General features: G+C 37.2%; 1 protein-coding gene across 1 annotated transcript in view; it reads left to right on the top strand.

The window, feature by feature from the left end:
* The first annotated feature begins 9038 nt into the window (after positions 1 to 9038).
* LOC107564446 (ral GTPase-activating protein subunit alpha-2-like) overlaps positions 9039 to 21591 on the top strand; it is a 148557-nt gene continuing 136004 nt past the window's right edge. The window contains exons 1-3 of the mRNA XM_016249541.1: positions 9039 to 9042; positions 11652 to 11762; positions 20131 to 20180. Coding sequence (XP_016105027.1) covers positions 9039 to 9042; positions 11652 to 11762; positions 20131 to 20180 — 165 coding nt within the window. The remainder of the gene's footprint in view (positions 9043 to 11651; positions 11763 to 20130; positions 20181 to 21591) is intronic.

The following is a 21591-nucleotide window of genomic DNA, read 5'->3' on the forward strand; positions in this document are numbered from 1 at the left end:
CACACACACACGCACACACACACACACGCACACACATGCTAGGGCTGTGTGATATGACAAAAAAAAACCTATTGCAATTTCTTTGATCAGATTTGCGTGCATGGGTGGGTGGGAGCAAGAGAGACTCCCTGTACTTGTCATAGGCTATTTCATAATAGGCTTGCTGCGATAGACGGTGCTGACGGTGATACCGTTGTTAAGCCGCAACACCGGTTACGTCACTTGCCCACCGCGGCACCGACCCCCACCGTCGTTTTGATTTTTTATAGTAATAAAAATCATTTAGTTCAGTAAAAGAACAGACACTACAATTAGGGTTGCAAAATTCCGGGAATTTTCAAGACTGGAAACTTTCCATGGGAATGTATGGGAATTAACGGGAATTAATGGGAATAAACTGGAATTTTGCTAAATTGCAGGAACTGGGGACTTAAATGTAGTTGAGAAAAAAAATCTTGCAGCATAGTCTTGGTTAAAACAACCTGATTTAATGCAATTTCAGTTTAATTTCTAGCCTACACACTGCTCAATCACATGCACACAGCACACTGCTTACTGCAGGGCTATTGAGGCCACACACCCTACATGCACCATGCTTTCCTACATAACATGAACAGATAATTTCTTAAATCCTGCACACACAATATCAAAATGTTCATCTTGGTAAGTATTCGTGTAAATTACATGAATATTACAAAAAATTGTTTAAAACTTCCTTGTGCTGTGTGTAATATACTGTGCAACTAAATTAGGCTATACCATTGTAAAAACAAATACACTGACTAAACACACCATAGACTGTAACAAACATTTAGGTGAGATAATAATAAAACAGAAGTCTAAAAATGACCCTCCCCCACACACAATCCCCTCTAGTCTCCTAAGAGGGGGATTCCCCTCCATTTTCTCTGAAGCCACACTTGCTGCATTTAAGCCCAAAGACTACATCTAAGTTTTGATATTCTAAATATATTTGATCTATGGGATTCAAGTTTTACTAGTAAAGTCTTTCTGCTAGCCAGCTTTCTGTTATCATACAGAAGTACAGTACTGGTCAAAAGTTTGGAAACATTACTATTTTAATGTTTTAAACATTGCATATCTTTTGCTCATCAAGCCTTCATTTATTTGATCAAAGATACAGAACAAAACAGTAATATTGTGCAGTATTATAATTTAAAATAATGGTTTTCTGTTTTAATATACTTTAAAATATGTTTTTCTGTAATGCAAAGCTGATGAATCATTAGTCCAATCTTTAGTGTCACATGATTCTTCAGAAGTCATATATGCTTATTTATAATCAATTTTGGAAACAGTTGTGCTGTTTAATTTTTTATTATTATTATTTATTCACATTACCTGTGATTCTTTTTTCAGGATTCTTTGATGAATAAAGAGTAAAAAAAAGAAAAGAAAAAAGAACAGCGTTTATTTAAAATAGAAATCCTTTTTTAACAATACACTACCTTTCAAAAGTTTGAGGTCAGTATCTTTTCTCTCTTTTTTTTAAAATAAATTAATATTTTTTTTAACAATGATGTGTTATATTAATAAAAAGTACTAGTAAAAACTTATATTGTTAGAAAATATTTCTATTTTGAATAAACACTGTTCACAAGTTTTCATTAGGGCGCATGAGCATATTGTCAGTAAAGCCGGTTCTGTGATTAGTAGTAAATCTCCATCACGTGCTTTCAGATGGAGCGGCATTTAATAATTAGTATTAGTATTAGATTTAGATAGTATTGTATTAGAGCCTATGATCAAACAAAATGTTTATATATAATATGTTTGTATATAATAGTTTTATAAATTTCCCCAAATTTCCAATTAATTCCCTAAAATTCCTGGTAAATTTCAAACTTGGAATATTTCCAAAATTCCCCAGATGAAGTTTCCGGAAAATTCCCAGAAATTTTCCTCCCCTTTGCAACCCTAACTACTATTAAAAACTGAACGCGGCTGCTCAATGTAGCGTGCCAAACGACAGTCGCATCACAGATCAGATTTCATTTCTCCAGTGAGGAGAGTGAGTCCAGCTGACTGACAAGAAGAGTGAGGTGAGACAGACGAGAAGAGTGAGGCGAGACAGACAAGACGATCGCGGTTGATTTGGTTTCGAAACGAAATGCAAAAGCGCCTATTTGGCAATATTTTGGATTTTGAAAAGCCTGTTGTCTTTTGCCATTTATCTAAGGTGATTTTGGAAGTTTTTTTAAACAATCGTTTCTCATTTAATTGGTTCCACAGTGTTTGCTGATTTTTACTTTATTTAAACTTTGTGTAATTTATTTATTTTATTTGACATCAAGGTGTATGCCGTGCCTCCAAGCTTTCTTACTCGTTTTGCTAATAAATGTTTCTTATTTATTTGGTTATATATTATACATGTTTACTTATTTCCAGTTTTGTATACCTATTTAACCTTTATGTAAGTTATTTGTTATTTTATATTAGGCATAGCCTGCCCTATAGCATGGTGTATTTTTATTTGTTTTGTTAATAAAAGTCCTATGTTTTATATATAGGCTAAAGTGAGTTTGTAATTTAGTAATTGCCGCTAATTTCCTCACCGTCACAACCTTATTTCATAACTATTTGGTGGTTTAAACCGTGCGTGCGAGAGAGAGAGGAAGACTATGGAAACCTATGGACCTTAAAACAGCTAGTTCATATATATTCGGTTACAACAGTCATACATTGCTATTAGGACCGAGCATCCTGTGACAAGTTTGCCGCATCGACGCACAGAAGGTCTGCAAAATCAGTCAACGGTGACCAGACCAAAAGTTTAACACTAAATATTGGACATAAACGAACACGTTAAATATAAAATATTTAAAACGGGTAAGTTAATATATTTGGAGTAAATTTTAATTAAACAGATACATCAGTCATACAGCGCTCCGGACCACGCGCCCCATGATGAGCCCGACGCACCGCCACAGAAACAAGAATGAGATGCGTTCTAACATAACTGTGGCATTAAACTCAGTTAGTGAGGGCTCGGTTAAAATATTGCACATATATAGGCCATTCAGATTACTTGTTAAAGGCCAATGAAATACCTTATCTCAGCAGACGAAATGTGTCTGTTTGTGGTTGGAGACTCCTTCACCGGCTACAGGCTCCACATTTGCGCGCGCACGTGTGCGTGTGTGTGTGAAATACAGTGCTGAATGAAAAAGCGGGGCAATTTGATAATAATAGCCGAATTATAATGGGCCGCCTAATAATAATAATAATAATATATATTAATAATATACATTAATAGGAGAATGAGCCTAATATCGTCTTGACTATCGACAAAGACATCTGCTATCGTCTATCTCTGACTATCGTCGATACACGATACTATCGTCTATCGGCACAACCCTGTCTCACACTAACACATATACACTCACCCATACACACTCACACATACACACTCACTCACACACACACACACACACACACACACACACAAACATGCACGCACACACACACACACACACACTTGCATACAGATGCAGACTCTCTATGCCACAGGCCTTACTGCTCGCTTCCACTTATGCCCTCTTTTACTTTCTTATCATTTTTTGGTTTTGCCAAGGCCACATAACCTAAATCACAATATGCTATAGTGCAATTATCAAATCTCAGAGGTTGCTGTTTGATTAAAGTCCGTATAAAGGCAATTCAGATAATTATTTCTAAATGCATTGTAAATATTAGAAATGTATTGCTAAAAAACACCTTACAAAGACTGAAATATGTTGTACTGAATTGTGGAGCTAGACTGTTAAATAGTTTTTCACCATTTTTGTGTTCAGGATTTTTTTGGGCAGGCCTGAAATCATGTCTTGATGATGCACTGGAGCCACTGAGCACGGCCCCTCCCCTAACACTATAAGAGGTGTGTTCAGACCGATCGGTGATATGACATCAAAGTCCCGCGAAAGCTATGGAGAGCAGACGGTTTCTTATGCTTTCGAATGGCTCTTGCGGTACTTTGCTTTCAAACACTGATTGATCTGCGCAGCGCTGCTTTAAGTCGAACACACCTAATAGAGCGCATTAGCATCAGTGGTTTGCCCGCTCAAACATGAGTTACTATAATTACCATTAGTTTGCTAGCTAGCTATGACTTCGTCACGTAAATGCATATTTCGGTCTGTCAAGCACTTTGAAGGGGACTCCAATAATGTTGTGAAAACTTTCAAACAATGGTGACTTTTTATTGAATTTAAAATTGAAAAACTTGTTAAAATAAAGACCTTTAATTTGTGTGATTAGCAGGAACTTGAAACTGTTAGAAACTCTTAGTCAATTAATCATCAGCAAAACTGTAAAACGACTACTCGTTTTAACAGAGGAGTTAATGATGAAAACTAAAGTAAAATTATATTATAATTACTAGGGGTGTAACAATATATCTTGTTACAATATATCACAATACAAAAATGCAACAATATGTATAGTGGATAGTGGCAATCTGTATTGTGTACAATTCACCCAAAATTAAAATTACTGTGAGAGAAAATTCAAGTTTAATTCAGCCTTACACTTTAGTTTTACTGTAGGGCTGCTGCGATTCGTCGATTCTATTCGACTATTTGATTTTTAAAAATCCTCGACTAACCGGCAAAATACGGTTAGTGGCGCATTTCACGGACGAGAATCCATAAAACACATTATTAGACTGTTTTCCAAGGCCAATTATAATTAAGCATAACTGTGAATTCACAAACGCTACGTTTTTTTAAATTAAATAATTATATGTGATGCAGTTATAGGTTACATACGTGCGTCTCACAGCGACTCCGTTCACAGTAAATGCTGTTCCACAGGAACTTATCATTTACATGTGTGTGGAGTGGCTCAAACTCCATCTCTGCATGTTGTTGTGAGTTTGGATTTATTATAACGTTCATCTGGGAACGCAACGTGCGCCATTTCGTCAGATTTGTAAGGTATATCGTTTATAAATCCACGCAAACAGGAGAATACATCATTATCTCGCGGTTTCAAAATAAAAGCTCAAACCCCCCACTCTGAGTTTACACGTTTTGATGTCCACATAATTCAGTAAATTACAGTGACTATAGCATTTCTGTCGTAAAGAAATGGCCAAATATTAAAGATATTAAACAAGTATTAGATCGCACAGTAGTGTGTAAAAACAATCGTCAGGCCGTTGGGGCCCTCTGCAGGCCTTTGTTGTAATGCGTACTGTACATTAGCTCTATTCACTGATCTATAATAGAGATTATATTATACTATTTTATAATTATATATAGACCAGTTGCTCTATTACATTATAACAACAGTTTTGTTCAATAAAACCATATGATTTATAGCTTTTGATACTTTGTTTGAACTAATTATTATTGCCTCATTGCTATTACATATGTATTTTAAGTCAATTTAAAGGCTATTGTTCACTTAACCTAAATCTATTTTTATAACCAAAAAAATTAATTATTAATTATAATATTTTATTATTAGTAGACCAGAGCACATGGACATGTTGTTATTCTTACACTATAATACTGAACTTTGATTTCAGTGATTTGGACTGAGATGGACACTTGCTTCTTGCATTTGTTGCACTTTTTTACTTTTGGATTTCATTTGGTTTAATGAAATATAGTTGAATAAAATATTCTTAAGTAAAATTGTTGAAAATTTTTTTTTTTTTGCGGGAAATTAATCGTCTAGATTAATCGACATATTAGTCGATAGATTAATCAAAATAAAAATAGTTGTTAGTGGCAGCCCTAAAATAATAAAAATAAACAAAATTTTGCAGGTTCAATTTTGCGTTGTCTGTTGTCAATAGTTTAGCGATATATAAAGCACACAAGTCACTTTCAAACCAAGCATCTTTCTGTTGGTTAACGCGTCAAATCGCGTTTTGAAATCTGTGGGAAAATCTTTCACCATTATGTGAAATTCCCAATCACTTGGAATCCTTTGACTGGATGTAGCCTGCAAAAATTTTCAGTGATTTGGACTATGAGATGGACACTTGCTTCTTGCACTCTATGTTGCACTTTACTTTTGCTTTAAAAAAGAATTTCATAGAAATTTGAATTTAATTTGGAGTTTCTCTACTGAAGTCCTCTGTTCATTTTTTTCATCATGCTGGAGATGTCTGTTTAAATCTGTTGTTTACACATTTCTAAGAGTACTTTTAATACTTAAAAAAAAATGTTTTATAATAACTTTTAATAATACATTTTTAATACTTGATTCTAGTGGACTCTAAACATTGCATTTATTTAATGTGAAAACCCAACTGTTGGGGTTGATTGAAACATATTTTTTCCCCCTTTGTAGTTGCGCTCACAGCTGTAATGAACAGAAGCCCAGAACATGTGGATATATTGACATTAAAAACATGCTGACTTTCTCAGACTTTTGTAATTATTTTCTTTTTTTATTTCATTTTTATTAGGTTTGTTTACATTTATACTTTTTTTATGGAACACTACTGAATGGCAAAGTTGCAAGTTTAATAAAATGTTCTTTAAAATTGTTGATTTTTTTTTGTGTGGGAAATTAATCGTTTAGATTAACCGATTAATCGGTAAATTAGTCGATAGATTAATCGAAATGAAAATAGTCGTTAGTGGCAGCCCTGTTTTAGTGGCAATACTACATTAAACTACTATATACTGTATATTGTTGAATATAATGTATAATAATGCAATGGGGTAATATGTGTGGGTCTTGGTAATGCCAAATGTCTTATGTTACCAGTAAAAATTGTCCTGCATTATTTTAAATATATCTAGTCAGTGACAGAGTGCAAGCATATTCATCTAAAATAATTCTGTATTTTCAGCTTCAGAATCATGAATATTTTTATTCTGGTGTCACCATTGTGCTGTGCATTGAGTTACCAGCACCAAGTCCAAGCCTATTGATTTCCACCTCCAATGTTATACCAACTTTAGCATTTTAATCAACAGTACATTTTCTGTTAACCTTTTACCATGTGTCTTGGAGTATCGCAATAATATTGTATTGTGAGTTCATGTGTAGCGTGATATGTATCGAATCGTGACATGAGGGTATCGTTACACCCTTAATAATTACTGAGCATCACATTTTTGCTTTTCAATGGGCTCCATTTATTTCTATTGTAAGTGCTTAACTAAAGTTGGAATTTTTTTTTTTTTATCTGTGGTAGTTATTTTGTCACAGATGCTGTGATTTGAGCTTAACTTGAATTAAACCTGGAATATTCCTTTTAAGGCAATCAGGAAATGGGCATTTCTTATTAACAGTGCTGTCAAAAATAGGATTATAGTAGTCCAGCTGTTACTGAATGAGGGAAGATGAAATGACCTTTGGTACGGTCGCGTTCACATCACAAATACACTGGTGTTGACATAGCTCTTTGACATCCAACTGCCATTGGATATTACTGATCTCTGCCTCTCTCACTCACAAACACTCAGGCAAACCTCAGGTTTTGTCAGTGAGTCGGTGTGTTTTCTTGGGCAGCAGGAAGAGGCAATGAGGGTTGAAAAGCAGAGCATGTGAGAGGCTCTGATAAGAGACACGCCTGTGCTGTTATTGCTGCTCTTCTGCCCTGGACTCTCTGTGTCAACACTTCCATAAGCGCACCACAGTAATACACGTTTGATTTGTTTGCATGTTCAGTTCACACACAAGAAAGTACATGCACACATCTATTTTTGCACTCATCAGATATGTGCATTATATTCATTCAACTTAGTAGGGTTTTAAAAGTCATTAATTGAAGCAAGTCAAGTTGTTTAATTGTGTAAGCATTTTGCGTTTGAACATTTTGTAATTCTGGCAGAACTGCTTTTGCTATAAATGTCCGCTACTTAATTATCAGAAATCAAAAACATTGGCGGAATTGGCAATACATAACAGTTCAGATACACTGTAATTTTTTTTTTCTTTGAAGTTGCAAATAAAACAAAGTTTGGAGTATGTATTATAGTATACATACTCAGTACATTTACATAGTATAGTATACATTTGTGAAATTTACTAGCAATTGCTCAGTGGGAATGGTTTCAAAGTAAATCCCACACCAGCATTTTTTTTGGTGTATAATTTGTTTCAGACCGTTAATAAACAACAATATTAAATGTGTTGCCTATAAATTGTTCATTCTGTTTAAATCTGATTAAGTACATTAAATAATTTGCAATGTTTGCTAACCAGCAAAATCGTTGTGAAGTTATTATGAATTTTTCAATATATATCCCCACCATACAGACTAAAGAAAGGCCCAGCTTAAAATTGACATGTTGAATTTAAAGTCATTATTTGCTGTGAGTCCTGAGAGTTTAATGCTTAATAAATATCTTTAATATTTAATAGACACAGGCATGGTCTGAGCGAGGAGAAAGGTTGAAAAGTTTAGCTTCCAAATCCATCTTCCAGTTCAAAATCATAATAGTAATTCCATTTTTGGCCTGTAGATGTGTAATGTGTAATGACAGATTTAGTAATAATAAGGTAGCTCATCCTGATAGGTTTTACATCTTGCCATTATTTAGGATGTGAATACTTACTGTACTTTAATCAGATCTGGACTTTCTCTGGGCAAGCCCATCACCCATCCAAATGTGTTTCAGCTTTTATAGCTTTTTTATGGTGATATCAATGCTCGCGATGTCAATTTCATTTAGATTTTCTGATACGTTTTCTCAGAAATTGTAAATATTCAGTGGGCAGTTACCTAAAATACAGCGTGTCCTGACATAAGCACCACTGGCCCAGCGTATGACTTCATCCACATTTGTCAAATGGCTGTTCTCACAGCTCTGTCAGTCTGGCTCCAGACAAAATATTATTTCAGCCATCAAATCCATTCCTTGTCATCATCTATCATCTGTCCCTGCTGCTATTAAAAATCAGGCCAGTGCCACTGCTACAAATTTGTTGCAAATGCCAGTGTTTCCCTGGAGCCAGTATAAGGCTGATGATACACAGGGCAACTTTTTGAGCAATTTTGCTGGGCAAATGTTTTTGAGCAATATTGCTTGGACACTTTCCCATTGAGAATGGGTAACACATTTCTATATGAATACTTTAGATTGGTCGTGGGCCCTGTGTCTCACCTGGTTGCCCATTGACGGCAACATTAGCCAAAGTTGCCCGGTAACATTGCTCAAAAAGTTGCCCTGTGTTTCATCAGCCTAAGGGCGTTGGGCTGCTTTGATTGCTTTCTTTAGGAAAGAGGAGGTGAGATGTGAACATTAGCCTCTGCCAACCGTAGGGTTGCTCTGAAACCAAATTTTTAGTTTCTGCACAATACTGGGGGTTAAAAAAATTGGTGACAATTACAATTTTTAGATGAGCCTGTAGCCCAGTGCAGTTTGACTAAAATAGGCTTGGATACACATGAAGAGTAGGAGCACTTACTGGAAATCTACTGTTGACCTTACTGTGAACTTACTCAATGCATCACTCCATTTGTACAGCTATCTGAACATCAGCAAGGATAGGATCTGTTCAGTTCAGCTTTAAAGATGTTTTGGCTAGGCCTGTCGCAATAATCAATAATATCGACTTATCGCGCAATATTTGTACATGACCTCAATCATTTTTGGTGACGCAATATATCGGCCATTATATTTACTTAAAAATTGATGTCACCGTGTTTTGTACATTCCACTTGTGCCTGTGTCTTTTGCAGCTTCTCATACATAACGTGGTGTAGACGTGAGGTGCTCGTTCATATTTAAAAAATGCTTTTACAAACAAAGTTTCATCTGCAGGTATGGCCCTGTTTAGGGCACTGTGCCTTTGTGCATACGGACATCTGACTGCTAAGTAGTGATTGTGTTTTTCAGCAATAGTGTGCACCCTTCATTTACAGAGAAAAGAAGGTCAGGGAAAAATCTGTAGATGGAAAAATCTCCATACAAGTTCTTTGTGCATTTATCTTTTTTTCTACTTGTTACTTTGCACTTTTTGTTAGAAAATGTGGTAACACTTTCTATGAAGCCCTATCAAAATCAGATCACCAATAAAATACGATTAACCGTGCAGCCCTATTGCATTATACCATACAGTATATATGTATTTCATGTAGGGCTAAAACGATTAGTCGACATTATCGACGATGTCGACAAATAGTTTTGTTGTCGAGTAGTCGTTTGATCTCATATGACCTAATGTAAGACCCTGCAGTTACACGATTTGACCAGTGTGGCGCTGTAGTGCAAGACTGTAATTCAGCTCTCCTGATGCAATTCAAGAGAAGAAGACACAAACTGTGTCTCATTTAGAAGGCTGCGTCCTCTGGAGGTCGCATTCGAAGGCTGCATACGTAATCGAGGCTGTCTCATTTCAGAAAAGCAAGTAGGACACTCCGAATGCGACCTTCTTTCACAGGAATTCGGAGGATGCATGAGGTGTATCCTTCGCTGCTACAGATAACCCACAATTCTTTGCGTCGCCGTGAACAACCGTTGTTAATTTGAAAAATGCTGGCGCCGGCAGATGTAACGTACACACAAACGCAGATGTGGTGTTTACAACTTACCTTAATTCGCCTCGGTAAAAATGGATAAACTTTGTTTTTAATATCCTCCTCCTTTTTTTCTCTAATAGATGCCTGCTGTAGGTACGCTGCAGCTCCTCAAATATTGAACACAATAAAATGTAAAAAGTCATATGATCATTCTTCAGTGTACTATAACCTCCAAGAAACACCTCATAAGTGGCCACGCTTCAGTATAAGGGGCTTTCCCTACTATTAATACTTAGACAATTTACATTGTACACGTCTGCGGTGCGGTGTGGCTCTGATACGGTCACTGAAGCTGATTACGGCCACTACAGTCTATGGTTTATTCCAGCCGCGCTACGCACGTTTCTGAAGCGGCTCTCTTTGCTGCTTCTGTAAAGATACACGCATAAGCCTCCTTTGAATAAATATAGCCAAAATCGGTCAAAATCCCACCAGAATCCGCTGCCATGACTTATCGCGAGAGGCAAAAGGTTATGTTTTAGCCGCATAACATTGGTTAATGGAAACGCCGTCATTTTGCAATACTTTTTTATCGACATTCAGAAAATATCGCCAAAGTTTTGCGCAAATCTGTAATGAAAATGCGCCTACTGTCTTACTATTGGGAGATGAGAGGGTCTGTTTTGCTTACCATTGGAGAAAGCGTAACGGTCAACTTGGATCACGTGTGCCTTAATAACCAATCACATTACAGCCTTGAAGTCACTGAATTTCAGTCAGAGTTGTGCGACACTCAATCGCCGTTTTACGGATACTATAGGAATGAATGAGAAATGCCGCAAGCTGTATCCCATCTGACGAGATGGGAGATAAACCAGTCATAATTTTTTGGTGTCATTTTTCAGATGACTTGGTACTCTTTTATTAACAGAAATGCAGTCTAGGTAACCTGCTAATTTGTTTTGGAAATACAGCCATAATCTGCACCAGTTGATTTTTCGATCTCATGAAAGTTGTGTCTGGATGAAATCTACTGTCTATATGTACATTCATATCTTTGAATCTTTTGGTCAGCATTTAATTATACAATATGTGACTGCAGAGTGATCTAAAGGAATGTTTTAGTCATGCACATTATATTGGACTTATTGTCCGTTATGTGTTTTGTCTAATTCTTTATTTTTTGTTTTCTCCACAGATATTACTGACAGGAATGAACTGAAGACATTTTTTGAAACCAACTGCTCACAGATTTATTTTATCTTCTATGAAAATTTCATCACACTGGAAAGTAACTTAAAGCAAAAAGGTAAGACATGTTTGTCTGCTTTCTGGAGTTCAGAATAAAAAACAAACAAACAAACAAAAAAATATATATATAATATAGTGGGTATAGATTTTTGTTGCTTTGTAGCCTGAAATGAAGACCGACACAGTTTTTGTTTTATCCAGCTGTATTTACTCATAACATCCAAGTGAAAGATATAACATCAACATGTCAGAAAAAATTAAAAATCTGAATCACTGAGGATAAAGGATCACCCCCTCCTAAAAATTACTTGTAAACTAGTTTAGGTGTAGCTGATCAACTTCTCAATGGCACACAAAGCCATTTGACTTTCAGCTGTGATCAGCTGTGCTCATTTTGATCAGCTCAGCATGAAAAGAGCTTTCCTGGAGCATTTCAGTCCTTGGTAGTGCAACTGCAGCAAACAATCAACTATGGGTGGCAAGACACTGTCAAAAGATCTCCGGGATAAAGTTGTGAACAGGCACAAGTCAGGAGATGGATACAAAACATTTTAAAGGCTTTATCAATGGCTAGAAGCACAGTGAAGTCTATTATAAAGAAGTGGAGGTTTTTGGTAAAACACAGACCCTCCCTGGATCAGGACGTCGCTCCAAACTGGATGAAAGAGCCGGAGGAAACTGATCAGAGAGGCGACCAAGAGATCTACAGCAACTCTGAAGCAGCTGCAGGAGTTTATGACAAAGAGTGGTCATTGTGTGCATGTGACAACAATATCACAGATTCTCCACAAATGTGGCTTGTATGGGAGGCTTGCAAGAAAAAAGCCACTCCTCAAGAAAAGCCAAATGCAGTCAGACAGAGCTTTGCCAAAACACACCTTGAAGATTCTGAGGCAGATGAGACTGAAACTGAATTATTTGGCCTCAACACCAAACGATATGTCTGGCGGAGATGTAATCCAGCTCATCATCCAAATAACAGCATTCCTCCAGTAAAACATGAAGGTGGTGATGTCCTGTTCTGGGGGTGTTTCTCTGTAGCAGGGGCTGGAGCACTGGTCAGGATAGAAGGAAACATGCACGGGGCAAAATACAGTCAAATTCTTGAGGAAAATCTGCTGCCCTCTGCCAGAAAGTTGTCAATGGGAAGAAGGTTTACCTTCCAACATGACAATGACCCAAAGCACACAGCAGAACTGAGCACACAGTGATTGAAGGAGACAAAGCTGAATGTTCTTGCATGGCCTGTCAGAGCCCAGACTGAAACCCCACTGAAAATCTGTGGAATGACTTGAAGACTGCAGTCCACAAACACTCACCATCAGATTGAACTGAACTTGAGCAGTTCTACAAAGAAGAGTATGCAAATATTGCAAAGTCTAGATGTGTAAAGTTTGTAGAGACAAATCCCAGCAGACTAAACGCTGTAATTAAAGGAAAAGGTGGTTCAACAAAATACTGACACAAGGGGCTGATCCTTTTTCCAACTCAGTGATTCTGGTTTTTATTTTTTTATTTTTTTCCGGACATGTTGGTGTCATATCTTTCACTTGGATGTTATAAGATGCACTGAGTAAATACAGCTGGATAAAACAAAAACGGTCCGTCTTCTTTTCAGGCTGCAAAGCAACAAAATGTGATTATTTTAAAGGGGGGTGATTCTTTTCACTACTCACTGTAGTTGTTAAGTTTAGATATAGGGATCTACAATGTGCTGATGCAGAATATGTGCTTTAAAAGTACTAATAAACAGCCAATATGCTAGTAATATGCATGCTAATAAGCAACTAGTTAATAGTGAGAATTGGTCCCTAAACTGTGTGTTACCATAAATGTTCTTTTGTTTGAATCTGGTGAAAAGTGTTTTCCACACAAAAAAAAGAAAGACGAAAAGAACGCGGGGGGGGGGGGGGGGGGGGGGGGGGGTACAAAATTGATATTTTAGTCTGTGCTTTTTTTCAGTTGATTTATTAGTTTAATAAAGTTCATTTGTAGCGCACCTCACATCTAGTAATGGAAATAATTTCATGCATCTCTAATTCCAAATCAGTCACATATTGTAAAATATTCAGTTTCATGCTACATTAGAATGTAGCTTGCTTGGATAGAAAGGCAGCTCACAAAGGTTTTGGAAAAAGGCTTTTGAATAATGCGCAAAAAAAAAAAGCTGATTCACGTCTACAGTTCCTCAGCTTGATGTAACAGCCCTGCCTCGCTGTTGCCTGCATGCCCCCTCATGTGAAGTTAATGAGGCTTTTGTTTCTGTTGAGTCACACCATTGACCAAAGAGGTTTTCCTGCACTGTGTTCAGTGAAGGTCATCTGTCCTTCATGCTAAAACACAATTCTGCAGTAGAAGTATTTGTTTGAAACTCACACCTCGTCATTTCTCCGCATGTCAAGAGAGTGATTTTATGATTCAGCTGAGCAGTTTTTAACTGAGTAACTTAAAGTCCCGGAATTAAAATGGCATGCATGCATCAGTGCACTGCAGAGCATAAAATGAAGATAACCTGTGATGCTGTATACCCTAAGCATTAACCATGAACATGCAACTTGCCTGCAGTGTTTGCTGCAGACATTAATGATGTAAGGATTATCACAGACAGTGTGTCATAGAGCCAACAATATTCATAGTGCATGATAAGTTTAGTATAAAAAGTGATCGATCATTTACTTTGCACCCACTGCAGAATTTGTCACCCAAGAGCAGAACAATTTTACTGGATTTTACAGTCTGAATTGATAATGATAAAAAGCTAATGTAGTGTGAAAGCGCATATTTTATTGGGTTATACTTGTGGGTTGCACACAAAACTAAACAATGTAAACAGTAGGCTAGCCTATACAACCCCAATTCCAAAAAAGTTGGGACGTTTTGTAAAATGCCATAAAATCAACAATATGATTTTTTTTAATTCTCTTTAACCTTTATTTATTTGACAAATGTACAAAGAAAAGATTCCTAATGATTTCACTGGCCAACTTAATTGTATTTTGTACATATGAACAAATTTAGATTTTGATGGCTGCAACACACTCCAAAAAAAATTGGGACAGAGGCATGTTTACCACTTCTCACATCAACTTTCCTTTTAATTACAATGTTTAATCATTTGGGAATTTAATATGCTAATTTCTAAAGTTTTGCAAGCAAAAATTTTCCTCAATCTCGCTTGATACAAGACTTCAGCTGCTCATGTATCAATCAGTCTTCTTTCCATGATGGGCCATACATTTTCAACAGGAGACAGATCTGCTGGCCAGTCAGTCACATCCACGTGTTTATGAAACCACGCTGTCGTAGCACATGCAGATTGAGATCTGACGTTGTCTTGATCTAATGACCATGCACTTCCCATGAAAGACGTAATTTTGATGGCAGTATACAGTGGTGTGAAAAAGTGTTGGCCCCCTTCCTGATTTCTTTTTTTTTTGCATGTTTGTCACACTTTAATGTTTCAGATCATCAAACAAATTTAAATATTAGTCAAAGATAACACAAGTGAACACAACATGCAGTTTTTAAATGAAGGTTTTTATTATTAAGGGAAAACAAAATCCAAAACTACATGGCCCTGTGTTAAGAAGTGTTTGCCCCCCGTTAAAACTGTGGTTTATCACAGTTCAATTTCTCTAGCCACACCCAGGCCTGATTACTGCCACACCTGTTCGCAATCAAGAAATCTCTTAAATAGGACCTGCCTGACAAAGTGAAGTAGACCAAAAGATCCTCAAAGGCTAGACATCATGCCGAGATCCAAAGAAATTCAGAAACAAATGAGAAAGAAAATAATTGAGATCTATCAGTCTGGAAAAGGTTATAAAGCCATTTCTAAAGCTTTGGGACTCCAGCAAACCACAGTGAGAGCCATTATTCACAAAAAGCAAAAACATGGAACAGTGGAGAACCTTCCCAGGAGTGGCCAGCCGACCAAAATTACCCCAAGAGCACAGCGACGACTCATCCAAGAGGTCACAAAAGACCCCACAACAACATCCAAAGAACTGCAGGCCTCACTTGCCTCAGTTAAGGTCAGTGTTCATGACTCCACCATAAGAAAGAGACTGGGCAAAAATGGTCTGCATGGCAGAGTTCCAAGACGAAAACCGCTGCTGAGCAAAAAGAACATAAAGGCTCGTCTCAGTTTTGCCAGAAAACATCTTGATGATCCCCCAGACTTTTGGGAAAATACTCTGTGGACTGATGAGACAAAAGTTGAACTTTTTGGAAGGTGTGTGTCCCATTACGTCTGGCGTAAAAGTAACACTGCATTTCAGAAAAAGAACATCATACCAACAGTAAAATATGGTGGTGGTAGTGTGATGTCTGGGGCTGTTTTGCTGCTTCAGGACCTGGAAGACTTGCTGTGATAAATGGAACCATGAATTCTGCTGTTTACCAAAAAATCCTGAAGGAGAATGTCCGGCCATCTGTTCGTGACCTCAAGCTGAAGCGAACTTGGGTTCTGCAGCAGGACAATGATCCAAAACACACCAGCTAGTCCACCTCTGAATGGCTGAAGAAAACAAAATGAAGACTTTGGAGTGGCCTAGTCAAAGTCCTGACCTGAATCCTATTGAGATGCTGTGGCATGACCTTAAAAAGGTGGTTCATGCTCGAAAACCCTACAATGTGGCTGAATTACAACAATTCTGCATAGATGAGTGGACCAAAATTCCTCCACAGCGCTGTAACAGACTCATTTCAAGTTATCGCAAACGCTTGATTGCAGTTGTTGCTGCTAAGGGTGGCCCAACCAGTTATTAGGTTTAGGGGCAAACACTTTTGCGCACAGGGCCATGTAGTTTTGGATTTTGTTTTCCCTTAATAATAAAAACCTTCATTTAAAAACCGCATGTTGTGTTCACTTGTGTTATCTTTTACTAATATTTAAATTAGTTTGATGGTCTGAAACATTAAAGTGTGACAAACGTGCAAAAAAAATAAGAAATCAGGAAGGGGGCCAACACTTTTTCACACCACTGTACATCTCTGTACAATCCCAATATATGCCTCCACCTCAATGGTACCTTCACACATATTCCAGTCACCCATGTCGTTTGCACTGTTAAACCCCATACCATGTCAGACGTTTGCTTTTGCAAGTCTGGATGCTCCTATTTGTCTTTGCCACTGAAAATGTGATGTTTGTTTTCCCCCAAAACAAGCTGAAATGTGGACTCATCTGAGCACAGCACACATTTCCACGGTCTTTTGGACGATCTGAGATGAGTTCGGACCCAGAGAACTCGCAGGCATCTCTGCCTAGAATTGATGTATAGATTTCTCCTTGTGTAAATAGAGATTGAAGTTGCATTTCTTGATGCAGTGGCAGACTGTGTTAAGGGACATCGGTTTTCCATAGAACTCCCAAGCCCATGTGGCTATATTTACCACCGCAGCATGACGGTTATTCATGCAGTGCCTTCTGCGGACTCAAAGGTCACACACAACTGAGGTTTCCTGCCTTGCCCTACACATACTGAGATTTCCCTGGATTCCCTGAATCTTTTCACAATATTATGCATGGTAGATGGTGAAATACCTAAATTCTTTGCTCAAATTCTCAAACCAAGATGTTGCTCACTTACTTGTGTGTTTGGGGTCGTTGTCTTGTTGAAACACCCATTTCCTGGTTTTCTTTTGCGTGTTTCGGGTTTTTGTTGCCATTTTAAAGCATTTGAGATCATTTTAGCTGAGCATCCTATAATTTGCTGCACTTCTTTATACATTTTTCCTTCTCCAATCAACTTTTTAATCAAATTAAATTTTTCCTCCGAACAATGTTTGGAATGGCCCATTTTACTTTTATAACAATGTGTGAAACATTTCTTCCCTTCCTCCTTAATGAAGGACAATTCATGACACCTGTTTTTATTCACAGAATAAATTAATTCTATAATTAAACTCCACACCCCTTTCAAAGCATCAGCATGAATGTCATACCAGTTTGGGCTGTTGTTTTTCTATTACACCACTGCATCCACAAGTAAATTATTTGCAGTGCAGAAATATTACTACTGCTAATAACAGTGGTTCATCAGGTTACTGATGTTGTACTGGTATTTTTTTTAACACAACTATAATTTACATGTTTGCATTCTGCACACTGAGTCTGAAATTTTCGTATTCGAAATCCTAAAAATTCGTCACGCACAGAACCTCAGGAGCAGCGGGATTATCCTGGGTGATTCAAAGTTTAATTCAGGATGTCAGTGGCTCAGTTTGATGCTTTGCTAGCGATACTAGAGCCACATATTAAAAAGAAGACCACCAATTTCTGTGAACTCGGTGTGCAAGGATCTTTACGGTGCTTTGTGTTGCGAGATGAAGTGGATGAACTTGATAATCGCCATTCTTTCTGGATTTTAGCGTTCGCTTGTACGGTGGCTCTGAACTGTCAAAATGCCTCTCAAAATGCTTAGAACGGATGCGAAAAACGGTCCCGATCCGAATTTTTTTATGACGCACAAAAATTTCAGAGGCAGTGTGTAAACCTGATTGACATAACGTGAGGTCGTATTTATTTTGTAGCGTGTGGAAATTTTGGATGAAATTTGATGAAGTCTTGAATATGTAACTCTTGTTTTAGATACACTCTTCCCGTAGCATCATGCTAAAAAACACGGGCAACTAAAGCACAAAGAATTCTGTTACAACAGTCTTCTCATTATAATGTTATCTTTATGACAGCTTGGCTGTTATATGGTAGGAGGCGCTATCACACATCTTCTGAAAGATTATTAAACTTCTGGATCAAAACATGGTGAAGAAGAAGCAGAAATTAGTGGTCGCATATGTAAGCATATGCATATGCAAAATAGCACGATCGTCAAACATTAATCAGCACATAAATCAAAACTGCTTAATGTTACCAAATAAAATGTTGATGCAGGAAGTGGTTTAGGACTGTGTAGGCTGTGGGAGTGTTTTTTTTTGTTTTTTTTTTATGAAACTTACCCACCCACTGAAGTGTTGATTTTGTGAAAATGATCAAAAATGCTGGCGGTGGCTGGCAACTTTCAAAGACATCCCTATGCATTTCAGAAGCCATGAAGAGAAATTTTCATTAAAACATGCTTGTGAAGAAAAACAAATATGAAGAAAAATGTAACACAGCAAGATTATTAATAATATATTTTTTTAAACAAACATTTAAAAGGAATGCAAGTGAATTCGACCTTGCTAGTCTGAATGTGTATCTCCTATCGTAAATGTGCTCTTCCCGTAACAACATGCTAAAACATGGGCAGCTAAAGCACAAATAATTTACAATAACACTTTACAATAAGCTCTGTTCGTTAACGTTAGTTAATGTGTAAGCTAACATGAACTAACAATGATCAACAATGAGATTGTGGTGACTTCATGTATTCCAGACTTCAGTGCACACTTTCAAAGCCATAGTTTCACTTGAATTATCCAGCCTGTATGGCATGCCGTTCCAACGCTAAGCAGTCAGACCTCAAAGTCCTGCCCAAAATGATGCCTTAAAAAAAGATTATATACAGGGGTGCACATAAGTTTTTCAGCCTGGTTCTCATAAGATAACCTGGAGATTTGGTTTGGTCCTCACGCTGCACATAGTGTAACCCATTAAATACAACTATAAAAAAATATATAAATTAATCGTAGTGATAATATTGTATCGCCTTTAGTTTTTTAAATAAAATAATAAACTAAATAATAAAGTGTGATAGTACTATTATATTTTAAAATACAAAGGGAGTATTAAATACAAATACAACTATTTTATAGTAAACTTAAAAATAAAATGCTAATATTTACTTCTTTTTTAAAGATGAATTTTCATCATTTCAAACGTAAAATCAGTAGGCTTTTATTTTGCCGGGTTGCCAGCAAGTAAGAATATGCACTTCCGGGTTTAGCGTTGCCGACTGAAGCGCATCAGTGAATGAAATGTCACAGTTTTGCATTGTGATTTGAAAACGGCAGCGGGTAGCCTAGATTTATTTATCTATTCAGTTTGAATATAAATCTTATACACTATTAAAGTTTGTCTATCTAAAATGGTAATTGTGCAACAGCTGTCAACCATGTCGGTACGCAAATGTGCTTTCAGAACTTATTTACACTGCGCATTTTTTATGTTGGTCGCGCATGCGCACCTGCGTACCACTTATGTGCACCCCTGATTATATATACCGTTTGAAGTCACAGGATCGTCATTTTCATGATCTCTCATCACTGTCACTTTCGAGTATTCAAGTACTCATGCTCATCCCTGATTCATTGAAGATTATTAAATATTGACAACACATTCCAGCATTCTAGCAACATAGATAAAAAATGTACAGTTAATCACTGCAAAAGCACAAGCCTGAGTCAATAAACAATAATAAAGGGTGAATGTAAAATGACACAACTATTTGACATAACTATTTCTATTGCTTTTTTTTCAGGGAACAAATCTCAACGGGAGGAGCTGGACTCCATCCTCTTTATTTTTGAAGTAAGTCTTTTCTACTTGTATTCATTAGTGCTTTGTGTTGTTTGTTGCTGTTGAGTTGTTAAACAGCTGAACTGTAGGTATCTGCGGATCTTCTACGGATCGGGTTTTTCCACTCTCTCTCCTGCTTTTCCTGGAGGCGCCGTCCTCCCGGTGTCTTTTCCTGCCTGGCTGGAAAGTAGACTCTAGTTTGCAATACAAATAGGCAGGCAGGGCATTCTCTCGTTTCATTTGCTCAGGGTGGTGACAGTTTTTTTTTTCTTTTTTAGGAAAAATGGTGTCTTGGTGTGAGAAGAGAGTTTGTGTTGCATAAACAGAAGTTGACTCGAAAGGTCACCCTGCACTCTAAAAAATGCTGGGTTAAATACAACCCAGTGCTGGGTAAAATAGGGACAAACCCAGCAATTGGGTTGTTTTGACCCAGCAGTTTGGTTAAATGTTTAACCCAACCTTCTGGGTAGTAACCCAACTGCTGGGTCAAAACAACGCAATTGCTGGGTTTGTCCCTATTTTACCCAGCACTGGGTTTTATTTAACCCAGCATTTTTTAGAGTGTGGAGAAATGGCTTTTATATGTTTAATCAGAATTCATTTGAGTTTATTAATTATATTACGGGTGGAAAAAGCTGAAGCTACAACACATTAAATATGCCTAATTTTTTAAGATATTAATGTTGGTTAGGATCTTTTGTTTTTAATATTGGCTGTTATACATGCATTAATATTGCCCAATTGATCAATAGGCTAGTAGGTCAAGAAATACTGTCGGATGATGCATTGTAAGGGTGTGCACAAACAGTCGAATATTCAATCTGTAATGATTATTTGAAAAATAAAAACACTATTCAAAATTTACTACGTGTTGCTTTGCTGGCCGCAAATGCAGGGAATTCATGATAAATCCTATGCACGCAAGCTAAAAGTCAGTTATAACTAAATGCACTGGGTGGCGCTGTGGAGCGTGCTAACCAGTTGATTGTAGCCTATTTGATCACAACGTTACCGTCTGCCTCGCAAAGTTTGGAATTACTTTGATCAAAATGATCTTACAAAATTGAATTACTTTTGATCAAATAAATCAGTGAACCTGAGTTCTCATAATATCACCACCACAATGATAATCACATGAAATTCAAACATCAGTGGGCTGAGGAAAGACAGCTGTCCATCACTGCATTCACGACTGCAGGTAAGCAAAGCTGTAGCCCGAGTGAGCCGAGAAGAGAGCTGATCTGATAGCCAAATGATCTTGAGACATATGCTTTCTTTAAGTTTCCTGCAGGGAGAGTGGTTTAAGAACAGAAAACACAAAGCGCTGTAAGAAACTTGGCACACGTTATCTTTGTGTCTCTGGAACGTCTGTGTCAGCATGCGTTGTTATTGTTATCAGACTGAGGAGCCGACTTTCATGTGG

The sequence above is a fragment of the Sinocyclocheilus grahami genome, unplaced genomic scaffold (genome assembly GCF_001515645.1).
Source record: "Sinocyclocheilus grahami isolate Dianchi unplaced genomic scaffold, SAMN03320097.WGS_v1.1 scaffold935.1, whole genome shotgun sequence".
NCBI lineage: Eukaryota > Metazoa > Chordata > Actinopteri > Cypriniformes > Cyprinidae > Sinocyclocheilus > Sinocyclocheilus grahami.